Source organism: Eucyclogobius newberryi, unplaced genomic scaffold (genome assembly GCF_026437365.1).
Source record: "Eucyclogobius newberryi isolate DKJ021-1_F unplaced genomic scaffold, fEucNew1.0.hap1 SCAF_11, whole genome shotgun sequence".
Classification (NCBI taxonomy): domain Eukaryota; kingdom Metazoa; phylum Chordata; class Actinopteri; order Gobiiformes; family Gobiidae; genus Eucyclogobius; species Eucyclogobius newberryi.
This window is the reverse complement of record NW_027315735.1, coordinates 15,932,665-15,960,422: the sequence shown is the minus strand read 5'-3', so window position 1 is coordinate 15,960,422 and position 27,758 is coordinate 15,932,665. Positions and strand designations below refer to the sequence as shown.

At 37.9% G+C, this 27,758-nt stretch overlaps 1 protein-coding gene and 1 long non-coding RNA gene across 3 annotated transcripts in view; one reads left to right on the top strand and one right to left on the bottom strand.

Moving 5' to 3' along the window:
* Positions 1-20,966, bottom strand: part of LOC140349976 (ecto-NOX disulfide-thiol exchanger 2-like) — a 51,083-nt gene extending 30,117 nt beyond the window's left edge. Inside the window, exons 1-2 of one of the 2 annotated variants that reach the window (XM_072436074.1) lie at positions 20,814-20,966; positions 13,093-13,172 (exon numbers count right to left, since the gene is read on the bottom strand). In XM_072436074.1, coding sequence (XP_072292175.1) covers positions 13,093-13,123 — 31 coding nt within the window. In that variant the 5' untranslated portion in view covers positions 13,124-13,172; positions 20,814-20,966. Of the gene's footprint in view, positions 1-8,746; positions 8,842-13,092; positions 13,173-20,813 lie in introns of those variants that run through there. The other variant, XM_072436075.1, reaches the window with a different exon arrangement.
* Positions 1-27,758, top strand: part of LOC140350002 (uncharacterized) — a 301,602-nt gene that overhangs the window by 14,015 nt on the left and 259,829 nt on the right. The window lies entirely within an intron of this gene.

The window sequence follows — 27,758 nt, the reverse complement described above, 5'->3', positions numbered from 1 at the left end:
AAACAGCGGAGGAGGAAACCGACCCAGACACGAGGAGAAACATGCAAACTCTGCACTGAAAGGCCCGGGTATTAAACTCAGAAGGCGTCCACCCAACTGTCAACCGGGCAAGAGTGCTAGCCGCCGCCGTAGCAGCAGTGAGGAAGACGGAATTTGTTACTAGCAGTATTAATAATAAAATAGTGACAACTACCTAAGAATTCCCAAAGATTTCATTCACACTCCACTGTCAATGCAAGTTAAGTCTGTAGTCACAGCTGCCCTGTGGCCGACTGGCACAAACGTGGCTGCTGGTTTGTGCACTGACCGACCACCACCAATCACTGTCTCATCACTTTCACACAGGTAAGAAGGGTGACACGTGCAATGTTCAGAGCTGTAATTCAACTACCAACCGCCATCTTAACCAATGCCGTTGTCTAATATTTCTAAAAGATTCATTCCTAACGCTTTGCATGCAGTTTATGTGCTAAAGCAGGTGTTCCACACATTCACCAAGGAGACAACAGTACTGACTGAGCAGCGAGACGAGGATCTATACAAGAGCAAGGATCCATTTGAACTGAAGTGCAGTGAGGGAGTTCAATCTCCATTTCATTCAATAGGGCACGGATTCGAGAAGCAAGAGAAACTGTCAGGTGTGCTGTCATTTGACGACATTTCACCTGTAACCAGGGCTAAAGAGGCAACTCTACTGATGTCTTCTCCTAGCTTCAGTTTTGGGCTAATGAGGACATGGTCAGAGAGCTGATCTTGACAAATCTAGTTTTATAAAAAACATTGTCGGACTATTACCTCATCTCAGCAAACCGACATTCTATACCACTGAATAATGTGCCGTCTTGTTTAACACACAGCCGGCATCAAGAAGGCCACTGTTTCGCATGTGCACATTTATTTAGAGTTAAATCGTCCTATTCACTATTTTTGGCATCGCTTTAGCTGACATAGCACACCGGCTTACTGTTACATTTATCCAGAACACTGCGGCGGGAAACCCCCCTTTGACACATCCTCTGCTGCTTCGTAATCAACTTTCATCTCCATGAAAAGAAATGTGATTGATGATCTTGTGGCCCTGGTTTTTTGCACGCCTCCTCTTTCCACGCAACAAAACTCATTCGTGGCGTAGTCAAAGCAAACAACGACGATAGCAGTAAAATTAGCGTTGGGGGATCAAAATTCTAACATTGTAAAATCATGTCTGCTGAAGGACTTGTCGCTGCACAACCTGCAATTACGCTCGGGAACAGATGCCAGCTTATGACCACTAATGACATTGAGGAAGAGGACTGAAGTTTGGAAAGACGCTGTAAGTTGAGCAAATACGATGAATCCCCTTCATTAACACAAGGATGGGCTCTCCTGCAGTCCCAACAGTAATTGCCTGGTCTGGTGGGGAGATGAAGGTGAGGAGCCAGACTTCACTCAGGGATCCTCTCATGTTTGATATCCTAAAAGCCAAACTAAATGAAGTACCGGTACTAAAGCTCATGCAAAGTGTTTACAGTGGAGGAGATAATCTGGCAGTGGCTCTCCTGTCTCTTCTCATTTTGCCTTTAGTAGATCTGTCAAGAGCGGAATAAAGGATAACATTTGGACAGTTGGATAAAATATGGTCCTATATTTGTTTTATTCCTACGTTGAAAAATCACAGTTAATAAATATATTGGTAGACAAAAGAATTTGAGTTGAAAGGATATAAGCAGATTTTATGAATTTTACGAGTCCTCGTTTCCAAAAGTAAATATTACAGATAAAGCAGTAAGCTAAAAAGAAAAAAAAGAGAAACTCAGTTAAGCATAATGTAAAACTAAGCATACCTTTGTCTGGACAATGTCAATGCTGCACTCCAGGACAATATCGGTATTTGTGATACTGGGAGAAAAAATATATTGATTTGATCCTTTTTTCCATATATTGATAAATGAAATGAAATATTTTCTCCAATGCTTTGTTCGATTGTAATGGAAATAGATGAGCAATGAAGCTGAAGAGGTAGTTGTAGGTTTAAAAAGTATTTTATTCGTACAATTGTTTTCACCTTTTTTTACAAAAGGTGAAAAAGCCTTTTGTACGAAAAGGTGAAAACAATCTGTAAAATCTGTTAAACTTTAATATATTACGAAATAGTGGGCATAAAAAAAATGGATGTCAATACGGCACATGAAGCTAGCGGGAATTCAGCCTGGAAGACCCAACTCCACCTCATCTACGTCCACTGCTACACCAGAGCTCACCTGCTCTCCAGCCTCAATCAATGCACCAGAGTTACTCCTCCCTGTGACACGGCGCACCTCCTCCTCTGCTTCAGACTGTACTGCGACCCACCACCTCCCCATCTCCTCCTCTGCATCCTTACATCGTCCTCCTCATCCTCTCTACCCTCTTCTTCATATCTACCACTACCAGTCTCCAGATCCTGGGGGGAGACATCTAATATATTCTATTATGGCACGCCCCTAACGGCAATGTCTTCTGCAGGGGTCTGAGCACCAAATAACCCATGTAATAAAGCTTAAAATATGGTTCTTTCTGTTTGTGACTCTCTCCGAGGTGAAATATATTTTATCGGCCACAACAGCAAAGCAAATATTGGATGTTGGCATCGAAAAAAACAATTAAAAATCCAAATTAGATGAACCCAAACAGGTTTCTCCCATTAATACCTCAGAGAACTAATACTTAATATCTGTGAGCCTGTGTAGAAAGCTCTGGGGCTGGAGGCAAGCTGCCCCAAGAGCCAATTTCCTCTCCACACAGCCTCGGTCCAGAGAACACGCTAACAAGCTGCAGCATTGCCCTCATCGGGAAGCAAGTACTGGGAGGGGTGTGCCATGCCTCTAATCTGGAGATGCGTATCACAAAGCGATAACAAGGGCCATTATGTTGAGATTTCTCTTTGAATTTCTATGTCTTAAGAAATCCACAACAAAATTAAAACGATGCTTTTATTCTGTCTGTTTTGAAGAATCATGAAAGACACAAAAGCTAGACTGGTATTGATACTGAACGACTCACAGTGAAAGTATTGATACTTCGGTAACACTGGGCACAAATAATATTTTGGCTCACTACATTGAAATCATTGTAATCCATGCAACAGTGCAACTGATTATTATGCATGGAGTTATCAAAATATTAAAATATTGTGATTCGAATCCATCATGTCTATGCTGCCCTCAGTTTGTTTGATTTCAAACTGATTTATAGTTCTGACAAGTTTAAAATAAGCAATGCTGAAAGACATTCCTCAGTGAGGTTATATAGCAAGATTATTTTCCAACTGCTGGTCATCATTATAATTTATTGATTTTGTGAGGGTTAAAATCCTGCTCTGAATTCCACATGCTAGTTTGGCATCACAGCCGTGCTCCATCTGACAAAGCTCTCACCAGTGTCTGAAATATGACCCTCAAAACCCAGCGGCGCAATAAAACCCGCAGCCAGGACTGATTTGTGAATAGAATTAGCAGCCATCTGTAATGGATGTGCTCAAACTCACAGCGATGAGATTGAATCTGTTGTTGTGAGCGTGTGTCCGTATGACCGACCTCCACCAGAACCTTTTCTGACCCAGAGCAACATTAAATAACGGTGGATAAATAATGCATGCATCATGTCACAATATAATTGTAAGAACTAAATATTAATAATCGTGACAACTTTAAAAGCTAAAGTCTTTTTAGTTCAATCTATAGTCCAAAATATAGACCTTAATGTAAATAACCTTTATATTTGATTGTTAATGTCACATTGACTTTATACAGTACTTCAAGCTTTTCTCGCTTTGAACCCTGCAGTCCATATAAAGGTGCAGTTGATGTATAGATTTTTACAGGCTAACGGCCACCAGGGGGCAATTTAACAGGAAGCGCAAGCATTTGACACGCTGTAGAAGAAGACGTCAGGGGACAGTGGTCACTGTATTTAGATCTTCAAAACGCTGTGTGTTTTATTACAATCAAACTCATATTCACGGTGAAATTAGTCTAATGAGAAACTGAATCTAGACGCGGCGAAACGCAAAAGAAACATGTGGAGCGCGCTTATGTGATATATAGTAGAACCTGCCGCATTGACTTGGCCAGACCTGACCATCTTTCTGTGTAAATATCATATCACAAATGTTACAACACAACACTCACAAGTACGAGCTCAGGAGCAGATGATCCAGATGTGAAGACACAGACACAGGTAAATCAGCTCACAGAGAGATCAAGAACAGAGGGGACAGTAGGGAAAGCTGTGATGTGTTTTATGTTTGTTAAGCTTCAAAATGATGTGTCTTTGATTACAATCCAACTCATATTCACTGAGAAATTAGTCTAATTAGACCTGCGGCGCTGCAAGACCCCCGGTTCAAAAGACATGCGGCGTTTGTAAATAGCTCGTGTTACAACATGGGCCCCTGCGATGCCGTCTGTATACTTACAATTTCTTTTCTACATTTTGATGGCGTGGCTTTTATTCAGGACCGCTGTACAGCCTGGAAATTACGCTAATTGTTTAATTGTGATGTTTTTCCTCACAATAATCATAATACTAAAATTATTTTTAAAAATTGGATAATAACCAATTTCATCTATTTTTTATTCGGTATGAGCATTTACTACAGCATACTGCCAGATTTGTTAGTGTTTTAAGATTAATAAACCATCAATGTAACAACAAATTGATTATATTGATTGGTTTTATGTTTCATAATTTAGTTTTAGCATGAATCAGTAAATTCTGTTTCCTTAATTAAAAGAATAAGCTTTAATATACTCATTCTCAGGAGTATTTATTTTTCAGCAATTATAACAAGCCAAAAGCAATATTACTTTTATCCTCTTTTTCAAAGCTGGCTCGTGCTGTGTAGTGAATGCCAACTTTGATTTGACTCAACAGGTGATGTGGTGCGGGGGTCTGAAGACCGTTTAAGCATTTTCTGAGAATTGCCTGCTTCACATTAACTCTAGAAAGCCCGCTGCGACGGAAACACAGTAACCTGAAGCTTCAGCTGTAACTAGAGGCCCTTTTTACACACAAGCGGTAATACTTAGCAGACATGCTGCTGCTTTTACAGAAAAAAACAGAACAAGTCGAAGTTTAAGACGCCCAATAAATACTTCATGTATAAAGAAACAAGTAGAGCGCAAAAGAATGTAAACAATTTTAATGCCAATGAAACACCAAATAAAATCTAGCTAAACCAGTACATTTTTGATGAAGGCAGTTTGTTATTAGCAGTTCACATCTAGGGTTGTCAAAATTAATTCAAACCCGTGTACTAATCAATACTAAAACTACTGTCAAAAGAAGATATTCAATTGAACAGGAATCAATACTAAAGAACTGTTTTAGAATGACTTTTATTTTGTGCTGAAAATGACATTATACTGAAATCTAAAAAGAGCTTTTTCCTTCACTGTGGTATCAAAATCAAAATTAGTATAAACGAAGGCTGTGCAAATTAATCAAACTTAATTAGAAATTCAGAACTTTCGAATAAATCAGTAAATCAAATCAAAAATATCTGTTGACATGAGGAAAAACAGATCAGGTCGTATATATCTGAGCTGTGATTGAAATTGAGTTTGAAACAATATTCCCATCATGATAATGCCTTTGGGGTGAAGCGATATACTTTTGGTTGCTACTTTAGTCTAAAGTCCAATGACAATGAACTTGTGAACGGCCTCAGTATAACCGTGAAACATAAAGAGCCCCGAGTTAACCCCTGCTCTGACCTCAGCTGCATACCAAACCTCCAAAATAGAAAAGTACCAGTATATGTAATTTGAAGTCTAGCGTCACACGGGGGGTGTATCATCCATGTAATTACTGATCTCTCACTGACACGCTTTAAGGAAAAGGACGCTGCGATTTCAAATGTAAGTGTAACGACTTCTGTCAGAATGAATAATAAAATGTCCTTACTTTCTGAATGATTTATTAGGCATAAACAGCAAGATAAAAAAGAATAAGGTTTACTTTTCTGAGGAAAGGGTGCAGAAAGGACATAAAGAGCCAATAAAGTTTGTGCCACTTATTGAACTAAAATGCAGTTATGATAAATATATTTTGAATTTGGCTAAAAAATTATGAAAATGTTATCCCAGAATAGCAATTTTTAGGTTTATAATTTAACTTAATATTTATAATAATATATTATATATATATTATTATATATACATTATGAAATTAACAGGCAGACACTGGACAAAAACTCACCTAGTGTACATTTTTTTTTACTTTGATGAATAAAAATATATGAGCGCACCTGTAATTTGTTGAATTAATGTTTAGAATGTCCAAAAAGTTGTTTCTTTGTGTAAATTATGCATACATTTTAAGTGGAATGAGTGGCCCTAGTGTGATTTCACTTTCTGACATTTTCTCCACAAATACCTGTTTGACTGATGTAAAACTATTAAAAAAAAAAAAGTACAAATACACCAAATAAAGTCAAAATTTGAAAATTGTAAGTTGTTAATTTTGCTTTTAATTTAACTCGGAAATTGTCACTTTTCTACAAATTGATTCATTACTCTTCTAAAAATGTCACAATTATATATTTTTTGTCTTTATGATTATATATGAACCTAAATATTCAAGATTATAAATTAATCTAATAACCTTGACAACTCTACTTCGGAGTAAATAAAAAAAGTCTGAACTGAAGTGAATAAACACTGGCGCGGTTGAGATGAGCTGATGAACCTAAAAAGAGCACATTTATTCATCAGTACGCACGAGTCCCAATCCAGTAAACATCAAGTACAGGGCCCCCTTTAAGTCCAAACACCAAACCTCTCAGAGCCGTTTCAATGTTTAGCATTTTTTTCTGACCATGAAAGACTGTGCACTCACTGTGGGGATCAGTACGAGTCAACGTGTTCATGTTTAAGCAAGAAGAAACCTCAACCCAAAATGAATTCGCCACAGAAATCTTCCAAGCTCATGGAAAATTCCCGGGATGCAATTTTCAGTTCTTCAAGTGGCGACTTCTCGTGCAGAGTACGATTTTAATACAGGAACAGTCAAACCAAGTCAAAACATCGCCTCCAATCTGTCAACGTCAATTTCACTTTTTTATCCAATGAATACAGTGAATGTAAATGTCAAGCCTTATCCAAGACTAACCAGCAAGGCAGAAAATATATAATGACAACTTTGAAGCAGAGTAGTCATCATCCATCACACAAAATACCTTCCTCAACTCATTTTCATGTTTTGACACTCCAGGTGAAAGAAAAATGCATGAGTAAAAACAGCTCAGGTTAATATAGTAGCCTCTCCAGGGGCATTGGCTTCTTGCAATGAAGGAAATATGACCTCAAGAGTCAACACTTTCCAGTTCTGGGAGTTTTCTCAGTTGCTTGTGATTTGCAAATTTCAAGGCAAACAAATCAGTCAGTTTGAGTTGGATATAATTATAATAGAATACACTTTTGTTCCCCAAAATCTGTAATATTTATAATCAAGACTTTTGTGAAATATCCTCCAACCCTCTGTTGATGCAGAAAATTAAGAGAACATAGTGATGCAAAACCACGTCTCCAGATCTCAAGTACCTCGCTGGTGGATTGTTTGTTGTGGAGGGGAGTGCAAAAAGATTGATATTACTCAAAGAGGCTTGAATGAGGCGACATTTCAGGCTTACTTGTAGTAGCTCAACCCCTCCAGTGGTCCAACATGTTATCACTTGCCAATCAGAACTGAAATCTTATTACAATCCTCTTTAGCAATATCCCCTCTGTACTTGGCACAGCTCATGCACCATTAAAAGCAATCTAGATAAGCTTCTGATGGACTGCACTTTATCACAGGGACCAGTGCAGCGTGGAGGTAAATGCCTGTTACAAGCTCTGATGGACCACTTCTCTCCCAGCGGTGCAAAGTCCAACCCACTTAATGATTAAAAGCATGTGTGTCTAAGAGACAAACATGAGGAGTGGCGTTTGATTTGAAATACAGTGAAAGATGCAGCTACAAAAATATAAAACGAAAAATAATGTCGGTAAGTCGGAGCATTTTAAAAAAAAAACGCTCCAGTCAGCAAAACCATGACATCAGAGGCTAAATGTTTCATATAAGTTTGACAGAAGAGTTCAAACAGAGCTCAAGACAAGAAACATAAAATAAATCAATACATTTCAATATGTTTTTACAGGAGACACGAGTTGCTCCTATAGAAAAAAATATTGAATGCACTTTCTTCTCAAAAGTACTAACCAACAAGAGGAACTTCTTTATTATGCTGCCAAATCTTTGAACAGAATGGTGTCTCAAAAGTGACTAAAGCATGAGTTATAATCTATAGGTCCATCCTTTATGATGCAAAGGGCGTGCGTCAATCAACGCCAAGGTCTGTTCCAGGGGCGCAGTATGGTTATGTTGTTGTTGTTGTTGTTTTATGGCGGTTGGCATCCAATTGTTGCATTACCGCCAGACGTTATTTCCGATCATAAAGCACAGCATTGCATAGTTGTAAACATGTCATAGAATGTGGAAAAAGAGGAGCAGCTGAGCTCGTTCCACTCGTCAATAAACCGAGCACAATTCAGCACAATTCAGCACAATTTAGCACAATTTAGCACAATTTAGCACAATTTAGCACAATGGTACAACTTCTGCCTGCGCAGCGTGGAAGGAAGAAAAGCCCAACGCCATATCACAAGAGCCCGGCACACGAGTCATTGTGCGCTACTGAAGAAACACTTCAGAGATAAAGGCTGTGAAAACTGCTGAAATGTACCTGTGTACTGCAAGAGAAACATTGTTCAAAGCGGCGACGTGCGCTTTCCGTTGGTCCTCCACACGTAGGTCGAAGTGAACGATGGAAATTCGCGTGCGGACAGTTCTTGGATGTATGTTGAGCCAATGGAGATGAGCGCTGTGCTCCACGCACCGGACTGCAACGAGAGCAGGCACACGGGAGCTCTGCGCGCGCACCGCCCCAGACACACACACACAGCATGCGCGCGCACACACACACACACCATGCGCACACACACACACGCGCGCACACACACACACGCGCGCACAAACACACACGCGCGCACACACACACACACGCGCGCACACACATACACGCGCGCGCGCACACACATACACGCGCGCGCGCACACACACACGGCAGTGTGAGGGGTGAACTTGAGCGGGATTCGGGATATAAAGGGTCCGTGTTGTGTGTGTGAACGCCTCCTCTGCAGCCGGATGTTGTTGCTGTTATTACCCGCGTGCGCTCTTAAAGACCACGTCCCCAGCAGAGGCTTTATACTGCCATCAAAATCACTGCACGTCATTTAATCTGTCATCGACTTCAATCTCAAAGTTTCTACATCTGAACCGATGAAAAGGTGCAATTCTCCAGATGACCGCTGGGAGGGGGAAGAGAATCAAGGAAAAAACATGCAAACTAATGACCACAGCCAATGTACAGCAGATGATGGATTTGGGTCCTAATGCAACAGAGCTCAGAAAGCAAACAAGCTAATTCAAATTATTATAAGTTGGTGCTTTTATAACCAACATCATGTAACAAGACAAAGCTCAAACAAGATCCAGTTAGTCCAGTTAAATCTTCTTGCCAATTAAATCCAACAGCATAGGAATAAAAATGATCAAGTTTAACCTACGGTGTCGTGATACAATAGTTGATGACGCAAAAGCTAAAACACTCTAAACAATAGCAATACAAGTTAAAAGTTGTGGCATAAACAAAGTAAAAAGCCTCAATTAAATGAATGATCCCACCCTGTATCATCATCATTTTGAAAAGCCAAGACAGTTAGTAATGTTTATTTTTCAAACTGAGCTGCAGCACACGGATGCAGGGAATCATTTATTGTCGCGCATAAAAGGATGTTTCACAGCGCATATTTTCATGGTCCCAGAGTTATCGTAAACTGTTTATTTTCAGCCTGGCATCACTACTGACTAGAACACCAAGTGCGTGTTTCATTCAATATTTTAATTTCCTGGAAAGATGCTATTTCAGTGGTTTAACAAAATTAGACTGCGACTTGAGTGTCCATCGAAGTAGATAAAAGCAGCCTGAGTTTTGCTGTTAAGACTTGAACTAGAGCAGGTTTATGGCCACATAATCCTCTTATTGTTTGCATTTTTTAAGAGATTAGACCTATTATTATAATGTTGCCATAGCAGGTAAAGCAACTCAAGCCGTGGTCCAATTATTTCTTATGTTGAGGAGGACAATGCTTCCACAGGTCTTAATATTTCACAAACTGTGTCATCCGACGTAAAGTAAGCATTTTCAAACTAGAGGTGGGCATTAAATTGAAGATTAGAAAACCTCATGAATGTCGTTTTGAATCTAGGCAAAATTTGAATATTGTGTATATTGTTTATAGTGGAAATTCTGCAAAAAGAGCTGATTAATAATAAAAGATAATAGGTGAATTTTACAGACGATTCTGATCATTAAACCTCAACTTATACTTTTAAAGATACAACACATTTCTGTTGGATTGACATACTATTGTCGGAATCTTGTAAATCGGGATGCTCCAAAAATACATCTCCATTATGAAAATTTTAACAACAGGGAGATAAATTGTTGTCAATATTGATCATCAGACTCATCACAGACAATGGCGATGCGGAGTACAGAGGACTAGTGCAGGACTTTGTGGAGTCAGAGGAACCACCTTCTCATCAACGCGGGGAAGACAAAGGAGAACATCCAGGGAAGGGACATTGAGAGAGTGGACTCATACAAGTAACTGGGTGTTCATCTGAACCAGAAACTGAACTGGACTCATAACACAGACAAACTGTACAGGAAGAGACAGAGTCGGCTCTACCTCCTGACTCAGGTCTTTTGGAGTGACAGGGCCGCTCCTGAAGACCTTCTACGACTCTGTGGTGGCATCAGCTCCTGTAGGTGTGGCCTGCTGGAGCAGCAGCATCACAGAGAGGGAGAGGAAGAAGCTGGACAAAGTCTGTCCTGGGCTGCGCTCTGGACTCGGTGCAGGAGGTGGGGGACAGAAGGGTCCTGGCTAAACTCACATCTATGCTGGACCATGAGTGTCGCCCCCTGCAGGACACTCTGTCCGCTCTGGAGAGCAGCTTCAGTGAGAGACTGATCAACCCTCGCTGTGTGAAGGAGACGTTTCACAGGTCTTTCCTTCCTGCTGCTGTCAGAATTTTTAACAAACATTAGCCCTGAACATGTGTCAGCTTCATAATCATGTGCAATACTGTGAAATAATGTCCATCAAGCTGGTGCAATATTTTCTGTCCTTAAACATCTGTAACATCTGTAAATAAGTTTTTTTTATTAAGCGTATAAGAGTTATCAGTTTTTTTTATTAATATTATTATACCTAATCTGTGCCTAATCTGTTTTTTCTATACCTACCAATGTGGGTTTATCTTATTTCATCTCTTAGCTTATCACCCCTACTTTGGTGTCTTCCCTTTTGACATTAATAGTGGTTTGCTTGTGGAAAAGTGGAAAAGGCCAAGGGCACAAATATAGCCGCCCTGAATATGGAGGACATTTTAGACTTGGATTGTCTCTATTATCATTGCCCTCTATCAGTCCTAATCCGTCCCTTTATAAAGACACAGCTCTTGTCCTCCTCCTGCTCTCTCTTTCTTCTGCCCCAGACTGATGGACACAGAGCGGATCATGTGCACGGGAAAGGTGGAGGTGACTTCCAGCTTTAGTCACAGCTCATTAAGGGGGCTTCAGTGTGGCCCTTTGCCATTCCGGCGTGTTCATACGGAGAATATAATTGGGGAAATGACAAGGAGCCAGAGAAACCGCAGCTGAGCTTTCTATAGATAGAAGGCAGGGAGGAAAGGAGCCACATTACAATAACGCATTGTAAAATGCAACATCAGTCAAAATCTGTAAGTGCAGCATGGCATTCAGGTTTGCAAAATATATAACCGAAATAATGTAATTACAATTCTGTTTTTCATTCATTCTGTTTTTGACTCACATTTTGTTCTGAAAGTATACAGCTCTGACACAGCAGTCAATGTACTCCAACAGCAGTTCAACAGCCATAGACCAGTGCCATTTCCCAGCTTGCAGCCAGATGGGAGGGACTGGACAACTTGAGTAACTGTAGAAGGGTACAGTGCGGTGCAGGCTACACTTTGGGTTGTTACTGCTCTGTGGGAGTGGAATTGGAGAAGACTCGCTCATCGTACAAAGATCTGGAACAGAAGTCTTCTGTGCTCCACTTTCTCCCTCTTTTAAGCATGTTTCCTGAGTGCACGTGTACACTTGCGTGAACACGTCCTTAAACATTACATTGTATATAAGTTTAATATACAAATAAAGATCCTCTGGAAATTGATGAAATTAAAATTGGGAGATAATGATTAATTTGTACAATATGTTGAGTACCATATAACACATAAGCTGTGAACTCGTCTGTTGTCTAATTTTGCTCAGATGTACTTGTAGGTGCACGTGTCACGTATAATTATGCATTTCCCCACATACCGTTAGTCTGTAATTTAGTCTTTGTGCGCTCAGCAGCGCTCCAGTAGAACTGCCTGGAAGTGGACTGCACTGCAATGTGCGCTTGTTTGATGCTAATCTATTTTGATATCATGTTTGAACATGTTCAAATCATGATTCATGATTTTCACAAATTATGTGTTTTTACCTCATGTATTTTCAAGTAAAAAATAGTATAAACATTATGTACCGTTTCCAAAACTTGCTTGTATCCATGGATACAATGCCTCTGATGCTAATCAGGGAAGAGGGAGCTACAGCCAGCTTACAGAAGGATTTTGATAGCCTAACAGCCTTTTGATACAAGGCTGTTAGGATACAAAGAAGGGTTAGGGTTAGCGGTTTCAAAGTGAAACTGTAAACAGACAGGCTATTAACAGGAGTTCTCATTCTCTTGGATGAGAGCGTTGTTTTTCTAAAAAACTGTTTCCAGATGACTACAACATAATCTTTTTGTACACTAATCATATGCTTGAAATAACTCAGATGGTAAGATACAATTATGTCAATGTGCCCCACAAGCCATAAACAGGTCTCAGTGAGAGGAAAAAGTTAAGTGTAAAGTTGTTCACAGTAGCAGAACACAAAGGACCTCCTACCTGAGCGTGTTGATCTGTAGTCTTTGTACATCCTGAAGGAGCAGTCACTGATCCGGAGTCCAAGGTCTTCTGCTGGAGATCTGTTTGGAGCACAGAAACAACAAGAGCACAGTCAGATCACTCACGGTTTAGTTGAGAAACAAGGTCAGGGAGCAAACTTGTTATTCATTTATTCTGTCATTCAAGGCAGCGAGAGTGAAACTGTAACACAAGCTAAAATGTGGCATATACTGAAGATGAAAGCAAGAGAAAACAGTAGCAAAGTGTTTAACCGCCTACCTCCTTCAGTGCTTAGGCCCACACTGGGCACTGAGGCCAGGGGAGGGTCTCTGACTGTGCAGTTAACACACAAATCCAAGCACATTACCATAAAGCAAAATTAAACTACATTTATTCCAATGAAAAGAGCCCAGAGGCTGCAGCAATGACCACGGTAAATGTTTTTTTTCCAGTTATGATTATGCCAGCAGTCTCAAAGGACACTCAAAGAAGCAGCTGCTCTCATTTAACTCTCATTTTGAGAGTAATAATTTCATTTCAAAACAGACGAAGCTAAACCCAAACACATTGTAGAAAGCAAGGCCCAAAATAAAGGCTCCACAGAGTCCCGTTTGACAATATACTCCAGCGTCAAAAAGCAACACTTTATTTTTAGCTCGACGATATATAAAAAGATTCCCCATTTTATTCCTCGCCCTGAAACAATATTGATTTTGTTTAAATTTCAATATAAATTCCCTGAACATTAGGACAAACTTTCAATCAGTCCCATTTAAAGCCAACTCTTTTCTCCAAACTTTTACTTTTGTTGACTGGCATAACATAACTGAGACAATTAGAGATCTCGAATCTCAAATAAAAATATATTACACAGCACTACTTTTAATATTACTTAAAATGTTTGGTGTGTCTTCAGTATTGTTGAATTATTTATTTATGGCAAATTTGAGACGCAAGACCTTTAATAATAAAAAAAGAAGAAAAAAAATTGCAAATCAAAAACCACCACTTGGCCTGTCCAAAAAATAATAATAAAAAAGAGTTGATAATCTTTCAGCTGCAAAACAGTATTTAAACCCAACCGATGCAACGAGTGGCTTCTCATTTCTGAAACAACCATGTGGAAAGACAAATCCCGTGGTCATGGAAAAGACGTCAGTGTGTTTGAGAAGGGTTAAATCATTGGCATTGAGCAGAGAAAACATCTAAGGAGAAGCAGAAACTAATGTACTAATGTCTTTTTCTTTTGGACAGGCAGTGTATGTGCACATGGCGGAGAGGACCAAGGAGCAGTATTAGATCAAAGTGAAAAATAGCATAAATAATAAATAATAACATTAACGTTTAAATGGAAGGAATTAAAAAAAGGTTAGAGATCATCACATCATAATATTAGCTGGCCTTCATCAAAGCAATGGTTACTCGTCATAGTTTTACAGCCTTAAGATTGTTGTTCACTCACTCATCTTTCATTATTCATTCATCATTTTATTCTAATCAACTTTGACTGTATACCATTAAGGAAAATATAGCATTCGCTGTCATAAGAGATGAAGAAGAAAGTGAGTCAATAAAGAAACCAATCATCCTAGCCTAGCCTATAACCCGTTTTTATTGTCACCACTTTGCTAGTATCAGTGCCAGTAAAATCGCTCTGACTGACAGCTGTGGAGCAGGTAATCTCAGCAATGAACTCAAACCCCTGAACACCTGCTTTGTGTTCCTCTGTTAAAGTTAATTGTTGTTGTCTGGAAGTTCAGTTAAAAACTAGGGCTGTAGGTCCGACGTCATTAAGTCGATTAATCAAACGATGGGGTCATAGTCAACATACATTTTTATTAGTTGACACATTAATTTATTAAGATGATAAGATTTACACAGGACAGTAAGGAGAATGAATGGAGTGAGTTAGCGGAAGATTTGGGAATGAATTGTGAGTTTTATCAGCCTTTTTAACATGTGAATAAATTGCTTTTGCTCCTTTTGCTGCCGTGCTCTTATGACAGACCCACTTTTTACTCGACTAATCAATCTGCAAGACATGATTTGATCTCTTTCGTTGACAACGGGCCTGGTAAAAGCTGGTGGATTGTGTCAAACCCATTGAGGATAGATATAACTCTTGCATGAGAAGAAGTATCCAGTCGCGAATGCTCATGTCAGGGAGGAAATGACCAGGATAAGAAGATCCAAATTGACCCAAAATCACAAACAAAACATCAAAAGTAGCAAGTTAGCATTCAAAAGCAGCAGAAAAATATTAGCCTGGTCTAATTAGCTGGTAATATAATACAATCTAAAGTTTAAGCGCAGAGAAAGAATGCCCCAGAGTCTGAGGAAACCAAATGGCTTCGACCTGACAGCTCTAGAGTTCGTTACTAGCTCTGGATTAGTGGGGCGCTGTGAGTCCCTGACTGTAGGCTATGTGTTTTCACAGTAATGATGTGGAAAATGTTCTGATTTGATTTGCTTTGTTGACTTGCATAAATGATGCCAAAGGGATAATGACTTCCTTTCAAACAGAAGCTTATCCTGGAGGTGGGAGGGCACTTGAATGACATACACTACAAAATGTTTTAAAAATGGCATCCAAAGCAAAAAATAATATTAATAATCAACAGTGTTGCCCTGCCTCACCGGTCTCTCTGTTGGACTCTTTGTGAGCCAAAGCTAGTCTTCAATGGAGCAAGGTTTTGCAGATATTAGGCTCCGCAAATCCTTTGTGCACCAGGGTAAACTGTAACAACAACACCACAGCATTTTCCTTTTGTGATTTGAGAATATAAGGCCCTGTTTACACTGCAACAGGGGTCACTGACACCTAATTTGACCTGCAAGTAGATTTATACAATGAGGTGTGAAGAGAATCTATTGTAGGTGTGAAACGCTTGCCTGACGAGCCAAGACCTCACACTTTGACAACACTTTTTTCAAACAGTAGATAGATTGGCTGGTCAGACGACTAAACTACCTCTCCCAGTGTAGAAAAACACCCCTACCAAATAATTTTGCTTGATAAAGAAACAAGACACAGAAAATGTATTATAGACTAAATAACAAGGGGAAGTTTTTAGTAGTTGCAAGTTGCTTCTTATTACTAACAAAATGGTGCTAGATGTTTGAAAAGCCAACAGAAAACATTTCAATGGGCTTTCAAAGTCACTTTTTCACATTTACTCGACATTTAAATGACATGTGATGATTACTTATGCATGGTTGAGAGTTGCTAATTAAATATTTCTGGGTTTGTAAATCTTTTATTTCCTCATCAAGTCATTCTCTAAATATTCAGACAAGAACATGGTTAATTAAGTAAGGCTTAATTTTCTGCTCATGGATTTGACAAACAAATAAAAGCAAGCATTAATCATAAACGCCACTTTCAACACACAGAGCGTTTGTTCAGCACATTCTCGGTAAGTGAGCAGAACGGGAAGAGTTGTAGATGAGAACAGTTTGATGTGACTTGGCCGTGGATGCAACGTTGCAACTATTATTAACATTACATTGCTGCCAAACTAGCAGCTCTACATCAGTGTGGAGAGTTTAGAAAGAAGGTCCTGAATTTGAAAGAGGATAAAATGACATGAGAGCAAGTGAATGGGTAAACTGACTGCAGAGCGAAGAAACCTGGAACTACTGAGGGACTCTAGAGCTAGCCAAGACTTGGACCAAAACTGTCCTAATTTGCATCTACCATGTGCTTCATTGTAATACAATTTTCGCTGCGGCACTGCTCTCAAACCATGATGAGTACAAGGACAAACGCACGGTGCATTCTAAGCTTTAATCCTAGTTTCATTTGGATTTCTCTTTCTTTGCTCCACTTCAGAGAGCACTCACAGTGCCATGAACCACTCACCCAAAGAGGTGCCGAGATGCTGAAAGCTTTCTAATGTCTAACACTGGACTGAAATGAGTGCATAACGTCGTCATAAGCAACAAGCATCTAAAGTGAGAAACACAAGCTCAAAAGACATGCAAAGTTAGATGAAAGTTAAGTGACAAAGCAAACATTTAATATAAATTAAGTGGCATTTTTATGATTTATGACTCCAACTTGAAAAATGCAAAATGTGTTGACAGAATTAAAATGTATTAGTTTAACATCATCACAACAATTCGGATTAATTAGATAAGCTATGTGGCTAAGCACAAACAAAAAATCAACATCGAACCTCTAATGCCTCACTGGCCAGGGTTACAAAATGCCTGCTCTGCACCGACCCCAATCTCCGGCAGCACCCGCTCCTCCTCAGAGCACACACAATAGAAACCATTAGGAGTAATGAGAATCGATGAGGATTCAGCAGCGGCCCATGTGCCGTCTTTATTAGTCTGAAAACACAAAGGTGAGATCTCACATTTAAGCATGCTCTTCAAACATATGCATCCCTGTGGAGAAAGCAACAATAGCGTCATTTATCTGCGATTGAATTGTGCTGTATTATAAAATATTAATAGATCATCCTCATGTAATCTGTTTGTTTAGTTTGGGGGGGTATATCAAGATTTTTTTTTTTTAACGTTTATGTTTTTTTTAATGTTTATGGAAGGAAAACCTATGTACCAAATGGCCACATCAAATAAATACAAAACATAATTCATAAATCAAATGACCAACCAGGAAAACAACAGCAATAAAGTGAAAACAAAAAGAAAACTTGATAACTACAACCAACAACTACAAACAATTACAACATTGTAATTGCCATCACTGTAATCTGCATCAATATAAGATAATAATATAAAATGAAAGAAGATGGCATTAATCCAGTTTCTATATCAATTATAATAAATAACAATAAATTCAGACTTAGGAGGAATAAATGTAACTATATCTTGTGTTAAACAATGATTAAAAGTATGTATCGTTTATGCATTAATTAACAGGGCTTAGCATATTGTTTCTGTAGCTAGGAGCGCTGGAAAGGCACGTCAAAAACAAGTCAAAATCTTGCACACGGTCTTACTTGCAATAGTTGAAATCACAGGTGAGGAAACCTGATGAAGACCTAGGAGCTGAAACATTGCCTCACTTGTAAATTCCCTTCTGAGGAAATTATCTTTGTAAGCCACTTTTTGTGCAATAATAAAATTGTCATCAGTTATGAAGTGACAGTTACACACAGTCCTGCTGGAATTGCACCGAACACGTCACTGCAGGAGATGAAATCTAAAACTATAGACCTCCTGGTTCACCCTGGCGTGTCACTGCCAGCGCAGCAGAGTTACTGGGCTATGAAATTAATTTAATTCACACCTTTCAGAAACATCACCGAAGATTAGTGTCCACCACGAGCTGAGAAGATGTACCCTAAAGCTAAAGCACAGTTTAAATAAGTGACCAATAGGACTGATGGAGTCTGTAGTTGAAAGGTGATGGGACCAATTTCAGCATTTCAGTCTGCTGCAGGAAATGCTTCACTGACCCTTGTTCCCGATAAGGGTCAGTGTAAAGGCGAAAAATGAATCTTTCATGAAACCTTGAGCTGGGCTTTGATATAAAACTGCTTAGATTTTTATTTCATCCTGTTCAAGGTCATTGGGAAAATTTTATCCTACAAGTGTTGCATTAAAATGGCCCTGCACTCTTCAGTCTCTAGGGAAACAGAGCATGAGCCATTATGGATTCACAAGACATGTGGAACATAAGCAGATGTTTAGCAGGGCGTGGCATTAGTCACTTAGGCCCTCTTCAGTCAAAACAGATTTAAATCTCAATTCTTAACATTGTACTTTCTTTCTTGAGAGTTATTTCTGCTCCGTCTTGCCCAATTTTGATTACGAACCTATTGCTCAATAAATGTGTTTTTTTTGTAATACAATGATGAGTTGAGCTGTAGAGGGTTGTTGCAGTTCATGCTTTTTAACGATACAGTGCAATAAAATGGTCTACCTGCTTATTCCGCTTTATGGTTATTATTCTGTCAGTGACTCAGTGGTATTATGTAGTTTCAATATGATTGTTTATCATGACATTTTCTGCAGCAATAGATCATGCTTCAAGTGTTATTTATCATGAGCAAGTAAATAAAAATGGAAACAAATTCAGTGCAGGGCCTTGTGTAAACTGTTTACTCAAGAATTGTTCAGTTAAAAGAGTCTGATTTTAGGGCATTAAAGAAAGCTATTATTCAAAAGGAATTGCCATTTCTTAATTAAGCTTTAGTTCTTCAACTGGGGCTGTAGTCAACCAAGATAGCTCCAGTTGATCAATTAAATTGACTAAAAAGGGGATGTTGCTAAAGTGCTCGAAACCATTAGTATCTCTAGGATCAGGCCATGTATCTGACCCAAACTGCACTCAAAAGACTACAACTGTCCAAAGGTGTTCAAGCAAAAAAAAGAAAAGAAAAGTACAAGGAAATGGATTATTATGCATTATATGTGAAAAGGCAGATTACACTAGCACTTCAGCTAACTCACTCCTCCTGTAAGCCGCTGTGCATATAAAGTCTTATAATCTAAATTAAATAATTACTCAACTAATACAGATGTTGGTTGACGGACACCATCAACCGATTAATCGACAATAGGCAGACAGCTCCATCTCATACACTGCATTATTTATCAAAAGCAGAAGTAAACCACATGAGACTACACACGTTAGGGATTAGATTCAGAATCATTACGGTGGAAACAGTAACATTTATATTTATACTAATTTCTATTTCTGACAAAAGGCTGTCACTAAATGAAGACACAATAAAAACAAGTGCAATATGTATACAAATAGGTGGCATCTCAAATATTTCTCCTGCAAAATCTCTCTCTTCTGTTACTGATCACACACTACTGTAAAGACTATTCACCTTGTTCAATTCCACGTTCACCTGTGCAGAACTTGTTATTGAGATCGGCCGCCCTATGTAAACTAATACATGCGCAAGGAGGATTACAATGGAACAGAACATTAGACCGGACTCACCCTTCCTTTTTTAACCAAGCTTTTAAATCATGTTCCAGAGTATTTTCCAATGATTTTGTTTAATTTATTTTACTTTTAAGAACATACTTTTTCACACTGTGCGTTATTAGCCTATAGTTACTTAATGGATTATACATGTTTTACTGTCTAGGCATGTTGGTAATGCACTTTGAGCTCATTGCACCCGTTTTTCAATGGGATTTTATATTACAACAGGGAAATAAGCAGTACTCCTGGTGGAGGTTTGATGTATTGTATCGCTGTTACATAAAATAACACTAACTCTGTAACAGAACGTGTTGTGCAGTGATGAGTAGAGGGAATAACGCCAGTGGGCCTACAATCAAATACAGAATGACTTATATGATCAATTCTATAATGTTGTAAAAAAACAACAACTACGCGCTAACAGACCTGAAACTTTTCAAGAGATGTCATATAAAACATTTTCCAGTCTATTTAGACTATTTCGACCATGGGCTTTACGTAGTAAGACGTCCGTACAATGCAATTCACGTGTGCGTATGTAAACAGGTTCAACATTTAAGAACAAACGTTCGTTACACATAACATTACGTTAAGGTTCAGATGAGTGTCGCGGCATCGCGGTGTTACAGTAATTAAATTAAATAACCCCAGATCATTTAAACTGCAAAATCGAGCAATGCTCAGCAACAAAATGCATTATCTTCATCACAGATACGTAGCATCTCCATAGCTAGCACACGTTAGCAACAAGGAAGAGAAGTGAGGAAGCGACTGTAAAGCTAATAATACTAGTCTCAAATACCTCAAAGCGCGCGCGATCCTGTGCGTTTGCTGTTTCCCGTGACAACGAAAGACATTTGGGAACTAAATATAAGGCGTAAGTAGGGAGTTTCCACTTTTATCCTGCGTAGAAGCTTCTGGCAAACACCCCACAATTGCTACTCGATGCTACTGCTAAACTTAAACCAATCGCGTTGTAACTACGGCAAGCGAGAGGTAGACACGTGCCGCTTGTTGATGTTTTTAGCCTCGCGGCGACATAAGAGTGAATCCCAATGCAATACAAACGTCTCTACTAAAGGGGACATAATGCTAAATCTACTTTTCAGCTTATAGCCTTGTTGCAGTGGTGTTTCATCATCATGAGTGTGCTCAAACTTTGTATTTTGTATTTTAATTGAGTCATGTTTGTTTGTAGTCCTGTAACTGAGGCTGGAATGCTCAGAAAATTCATAGTTTCACCTATTACCTATCCTCGCCCACATCCTGCACTTGGTTGCAATTTTTTGAAAAATTAAGACTCTAAGTCAAAAGGGTTCTATAATGTCAAGTAGCTAAATAAAAATATGTCTCTAATATAAATATATCTCAATCTGCCACTATGATGAGGTGGGGCTTAGAAATCTGGGGGTAATAATGGACTCAGACTTGAATTTTAACAGCCACGTCAAATCAATAACATCAGCAGCTTTTTACCATCTAAAAAACATTGCCAAAATCAAAAATATAGTGTCAAAACCAGATTTAGAGAGACTTATCCATGCATTTGTCTCCAGTAGATTAGACTTTAATTTAGTTAATTTTATTGTATTTGTGTTTCTGTAATTTCTTTGTGATTTGAATGCATTTTTACTGCTGTGTGAAGCACTTTGAATTGCCTTGTGTATGAAATGTGCTCTACAAATAAACTTGCCTTGCCTTGCCTTGCCTTGCCTTATAATTTCTTCAGTTTTGAACAGAAAATAAATGGACCTGTTTAAGATCAATAGTGCGGTTTATAATTAACAAAATGTAAAATGAGGATCTACGTATGTTATTGTTCAATACTCAGAATCTGAAAAAAGGTAATATGTCTCCTTTAAGGTCTATTATATCATGGATAATCTTTGTCTCCGTCTCATATTGTATGTTACCTGGTTCACACTCAGCAGTTGCAAATTAGAAATACAAATGCACAGATACACAGCCCCAGAAATAGCCTAGAGGACTTTATGAATGAAAGCTCATAGTTTAGTTCTGGCCAGTGACATTTCATGACCATGAATTATCAGAGTTAAAAGTGGGAATTTTCATGTTCATGCTCTCACTACTCAATATATTAACCTTATTTACACAAGAGTGAAGCATTTGCTAGGATAGTTTTTTTTTTTCAATTGACTTGTCCAGCTACATCTTTTGCTTTTGCTTTTGAGTAATATAAATTATAATATAAAATGGTCCAACAAAGATTGATTTATTTAATAAGATACTGCACTAAAACTTAAATGCATTGAGTGCATGTGGCAAAATGCAATTTTATTTAATTGTCAAGCCTCCACAAATATCATAATTTTGCGTATATCTGAGAGCATTGGGCATTGACGTCTGTTGAGCATTAGTTCTCTTTGTTCACTTTAGCAACTGCACAAAGTCAGTATTGCTGTTTATTTATATCTGTTTTTATTATTTTGAAAAAAAGTTGTAAATATGGAACCTAACTGCATCAATACTTGCAATGTGTCTCAGTAAATACAAGCAGCATTTGGACAGTTTGTTATATATATTAATAACAACACAAAAGTGTAATGTCCAAAAGAAAAAGAAAAAAACTCATATATTCACTACATTCCTCATTACTTTGAAGGCAAGAGCAAAGATAACCAAGATATTTTAGGATGAGAGGACTCAAGGCAATGGCCAAATGGTAATACAGGAAAAAAGACTCAGTATTATAAAGTCAGCAGATTTCTGAACAGTGTCCAATTAATTATATAAAAATTATGCTTGAGTTTGAGAATTTATTATAAAACTGATGAAACTTTTACAAATCACTGGCTTTTGATGCGGAAAGCCTTGGAGCTTTGAACTCAACAAATCTAAAAAAAAAAGAAGAAGAAGAAGAAGCAATCCATCTATTTTAGGCTGTACAATTGATTGAATTTGGAACTGGTGTAAAAAAGTTATAAAGACAAACAAAATCTAACATGAATTGTTTTAAAATTCGGCAGTGGACAGCAAACTCATTATGTCTAGTTAATGAGAATGAACTGAATTTTTTGAATTAAATTACATTTTTGCACTCAAGCAGAGAAAAACAATTGGGCTCTGGTACAAATAAAACCTGACACTACAAAATGTAGCACTTTTTGTACACCACAAATCCTGTGCAAAGCAACTACAAACATCTCCAGTCAGCTAGAGTATAAAACAAATCTCTCAGAGACTGAATACATAAACTAATCCTACATTCATTGTCTCTGGATTACATTTCTCACTTATTAATATTCTGCAAATCTAACATGTACAAGGACATTCATCTGATGTTTGCGAATAGAGGAAATGGTTTTACTTTACAATGACTTAAACTGTAACATGTTATTCCAGGGAATATATTGTTAATATATTTTATGCAGTTTGTCACATTGACAAAGGGGACTGGAAGACTGGCTATTACTATGTTAAGAAAATGACATATTTTTCAGATTTTTTATTTGACATATTCCTTGTTCTGTATCTTACAACAAACTTTCACTGACAGTTCATTGAAAACGTTTTGCGTTGTAATTTCACCTGAACAGGGGCTTTTGTCTTGCCATGAGTTTTAAACAACTGCTTAAAGAGGCTGAAGTAGAGACCTATTATGACTTTTCAAGTTTTTAGTATGAAATCTATAATGTAGATCATGATATTGATCACAAATGGGTCCATTGACTTCCTGTTCAAAACTGCAGAACTGACAAACTCTTAACAGTGACATTTGTTTTAATTTTTGAGAAATGGTAATTGGACCCTGGAGTTCAATAGAAAAAAAAATAATTGCAAGTAAGTATAGATCAGTGGGCGGAGATAGGGCATAGGTGAAAACAAGCATCTCAGCATTTCTGAGCGCCTGTGCCTTGAGTTCTGGACAATGCAAGATTACTCAATCAACTGAAATAAAACTTTGAGTAGGCTTATGGTTTAAGTAGGTTTAAGTCGATTTTACATGATGAATACATGTGGGAAATGTACTGGGAAAATGTACCGGTAACCATCTTGAAAGTCATTTATGGCGCAGACTTTTAGAAAAAGGTTCTCAGCAAATAACACAACTGGTGATAAAATTACCTGATAGTGTCATTTGAATTACTTATTTTAATTCAGTTATGATCTAAATTTCCAGTGTATTTACAATTTCCTTTACTAGATACCTCTCAAAATACATAAAAAAATGATGCCCTGATTGTTCCTTCCTGGATTATAACCATATTTCAATGTCCAATGTTTTACTGTATATATTGAACTATTTCCATGTCTGCTTGGGTGAAAAACGCATCATCTGCCCAGTTATACTAGCTTCAGTTTTCATCACCAAATCATGTTTAAGAATTATAAAGTAAAACCGCAGTAAACCCGCATCACATCTATTCTGATAAGTTCGAGGGTGGTGTTGGGGTGATTTGTTTTAAATGATTTTTACTTCTCACCAGCCCACGTCTCCCTAGACTCGCTCCCATCCCTCAGACAGACACCCGGTCAATGTTGGAGCTGATTGTATTTTGAATTTTCTGGAATTGAGCCATCAGCACTGACAGTGATGAACTACAGCCTAATACATATTATTCAGGTGTCAAAGAAATCATTACAGATCCGATATTTTACTTGAGCCAGTCTTTTTAGTCATGGATAAAGGGAAGGACGTCCTTTCTGGCTAATGGCAGAGGATTATCCACTCAGGGGTCATTTACTGGATGTGATTACCCCATCTGAATACTGCAAAATAGGGCTGCACGATTTGGGAAAATTATCTAATTGCAATTTTTTTTTTTTAAACCAGGATTACAATTATATTTGCAGTGTATGTTTTAATAATAAGGTTCCATTCAAAGTTTGCGTTCAACACACGTACAAGAGAATTGACAAACCTGAAATAGACCTGAAAAACTAATAAAAGAATCACATTTCAGAATTTTTTTGTGAAGATCTAAACAATTTTTATGCAGAATCAGACAGGATATTTTGTTGTTTTTGGAGGAAATATGCATATGGGACGTGAATAATTGCAGCCTTGGCATTTTTTTAGAATTACTTTCTTTCAAATTGCAATTTCGATTTGATTGCAATTAATCTTACAGCCCCGCTGCAAAACCAAATTGTTATGCTAAAATTATGGAAAAGAATTATGGAATTATCAGGCTTTGAATGCACACACTTGTTTCATGTTTTATTCATTTATTTGGCTACTTATTTGTTTTATGGGCCTATCATTCTTTTTATAATGTGGAGCTAACAAATGAGCTTCATTACAATGCTCCAAAACACGCCTTGGTCTTCTCCGTAAGAGTATTGAATCCCAATATTTTCAGCTGCTTTTGTGCTCAGACTTTAACTTGTATAAATGCTCCAAAATACAACTCTGGATTTTTGACAAGTGGACATTGAAAGGCTAGAATGGCCTTAATTTGAATGGAGAACCACAGAAAAGTCTCACTGTTGAAATATTAACTAAAGTTGGTGGATTTATGCTACATTTTGTGCACAAACAAGTCAACAATGCTAACAATACCAGAAGGCAATTAATGGCAGAAACTTCCGAAATAAGGTGAATAGAACGATTAAATACTAACAAGAGCCTTATCCTCATCATTTTTATACAACTATTGCACTTTCTTCTCTTTTTTAGTTGTGTTCTGCTTCACAATGAGACCTTCGGATCCCTGTGGATTCTATTGATTTTATGAAGTTCATGGTGATTTATGAAGCTGCAAGTACAGTCGATCAGATATTGGTGTGTTGAGTATCATTAATACTGCTTTCTTATTATTTGCTGGAAATATATCAATAGCACAACTAAGTTTAAAAGGCAATCATCAAAATGTTCAAAATTCTGGAATGGAGGCGACAAAAGTGTAAGCAACAGTATTTAGAACAAAAAATAAGCCACATCCATCAATAAAATGTTACACGTAACAAAACACCAGCGGTCCCCAGCCTGTTTTCTCATAAGGACCAGTATAATCAGAAGATATTTCAGGGACCCTTTGAAGGGGGCAGGGCCAATAACAACAGCGTAAAACCCTTGTTCTAAATATTTAATAAATGTCTTATTGCCGATACTTGATGTTTATTTGGCTCTATATTTTCTCAGTAAAGCACAGGGACATAGCTATAGACTATAAATCAAAAATAAAGTACATTTTAATAATACATAACCTTTGCCTCATGGGGCCCAGTAGCAGATGGCCCGCAGCCCAGTGTTTGGGGACCACTGGAAACACTACTGTAGATTCAACAATTCTGTTCCAACTATTGTCCAGCAACAAAAACAGACTTTGCCATCATCAAAAATGCAATTTCAAACCACGCTTTGATATCGCTCACACAAGTAGCTTAGTAGTTATCAACCACCGTAATCATTTTTACATTTTATAATATTCTCTTTTATATTTTGCAACTACTCCAGATAGCATAGACCTATCAACAAGCCCGATTCTGCTCAGTGTCCCATTGTTTTTTGTCAGTTTGTTGTAAAATTGGCACAGCATTGCTCCCCACTGCCTTTATTTTTTCAAATGGGTTTTATTTTGTATTTTATTTTTGTTTTGAGCCATGAATAATTTATGACCGGTGTGAAGCTGGAGGTGGGTTGGTGTAAAGACGAATGGCTGTTGCAACTGATCATTCGTTTATAGCTTCTGTTATCAATCTGAAACATTTATCTAGATATCTAGATACATGCCTTACTCAACTGCCTTAGATACATGCCTTACTCAACAAGCGACACTGCCCTTATATATTGGACAGCAACAGAAGGCAAAATTCATGGTCATATTTCTTTGTATTATTCATTGTTGTCAAAAGTTAAGAAAGAAAGAAGAAAACCCCAATCTCTTGTTCAAACATGACTTCTTTTATCTTTTCTTTTCCTTTTTTCCCATTTTACTACAATAGAGCACATTTGTAGTCATATTTGTCAAGTGCTCCGTTGGTGACATGGGTCTCACAAAACAAAGCCTGTGTGAGTGAGCTTCATCACACAGATAAGAAACACACTGTGAGCTGCTGGAGAGCAACAGTGCTGTGAACTATGGATTTGTCCCGGTAACGTACTGATGGCCTGTGGCTGGGAGCGTGTGTGGAACATCGTGTGCTGAAAACGGGGACTGGGAGAATCCATCCTTCACTATCTGTGGTGAATAATCTGGTTTATACATTTACATACATCTTATACATTTTCTTGAGCAAATGTTGTGCTTTAAAATATGAAGACATGTAGTGTAGGATTTGGGGTGTACTGAAACAGATCATAATTTGGTTTGATGCATGTTTAAAATGTATTTAAAATTAATTGTAATAAAAAACTATTTAAAACTGACAAATAACTTTTTATATACACCAACTTCATATTATGTTCATATAATTTGGATAAATTTAAAAGAACATTTATTAAGGGTGGGTCTACTCTGTATTCATGGGTTTCAAGTCAGGATTCAACACTTTCAGCTGACTTCCTGCTGATTAGGTATAAATTGATGTAAGAGTATTATTTACAGTTATCTGTAATGATATATAACTTGTATTTGTACAAAGCTGTTAAGTTCTTACTAGAGGGATAAATAACAGTTAAATAACACAGTTAAATCTGTGTAATACGTTAAATGTTTAAATTAGTTAAATTTTCTGTCCCTGCGCTGGTACCGCTCAGTATCGGGTACCGGCTGGTACTTAAAACTAAGCTATCCATTAAAAAAACAAAAATGTATACAGGGGTCAAAACTCAATGAGAGAA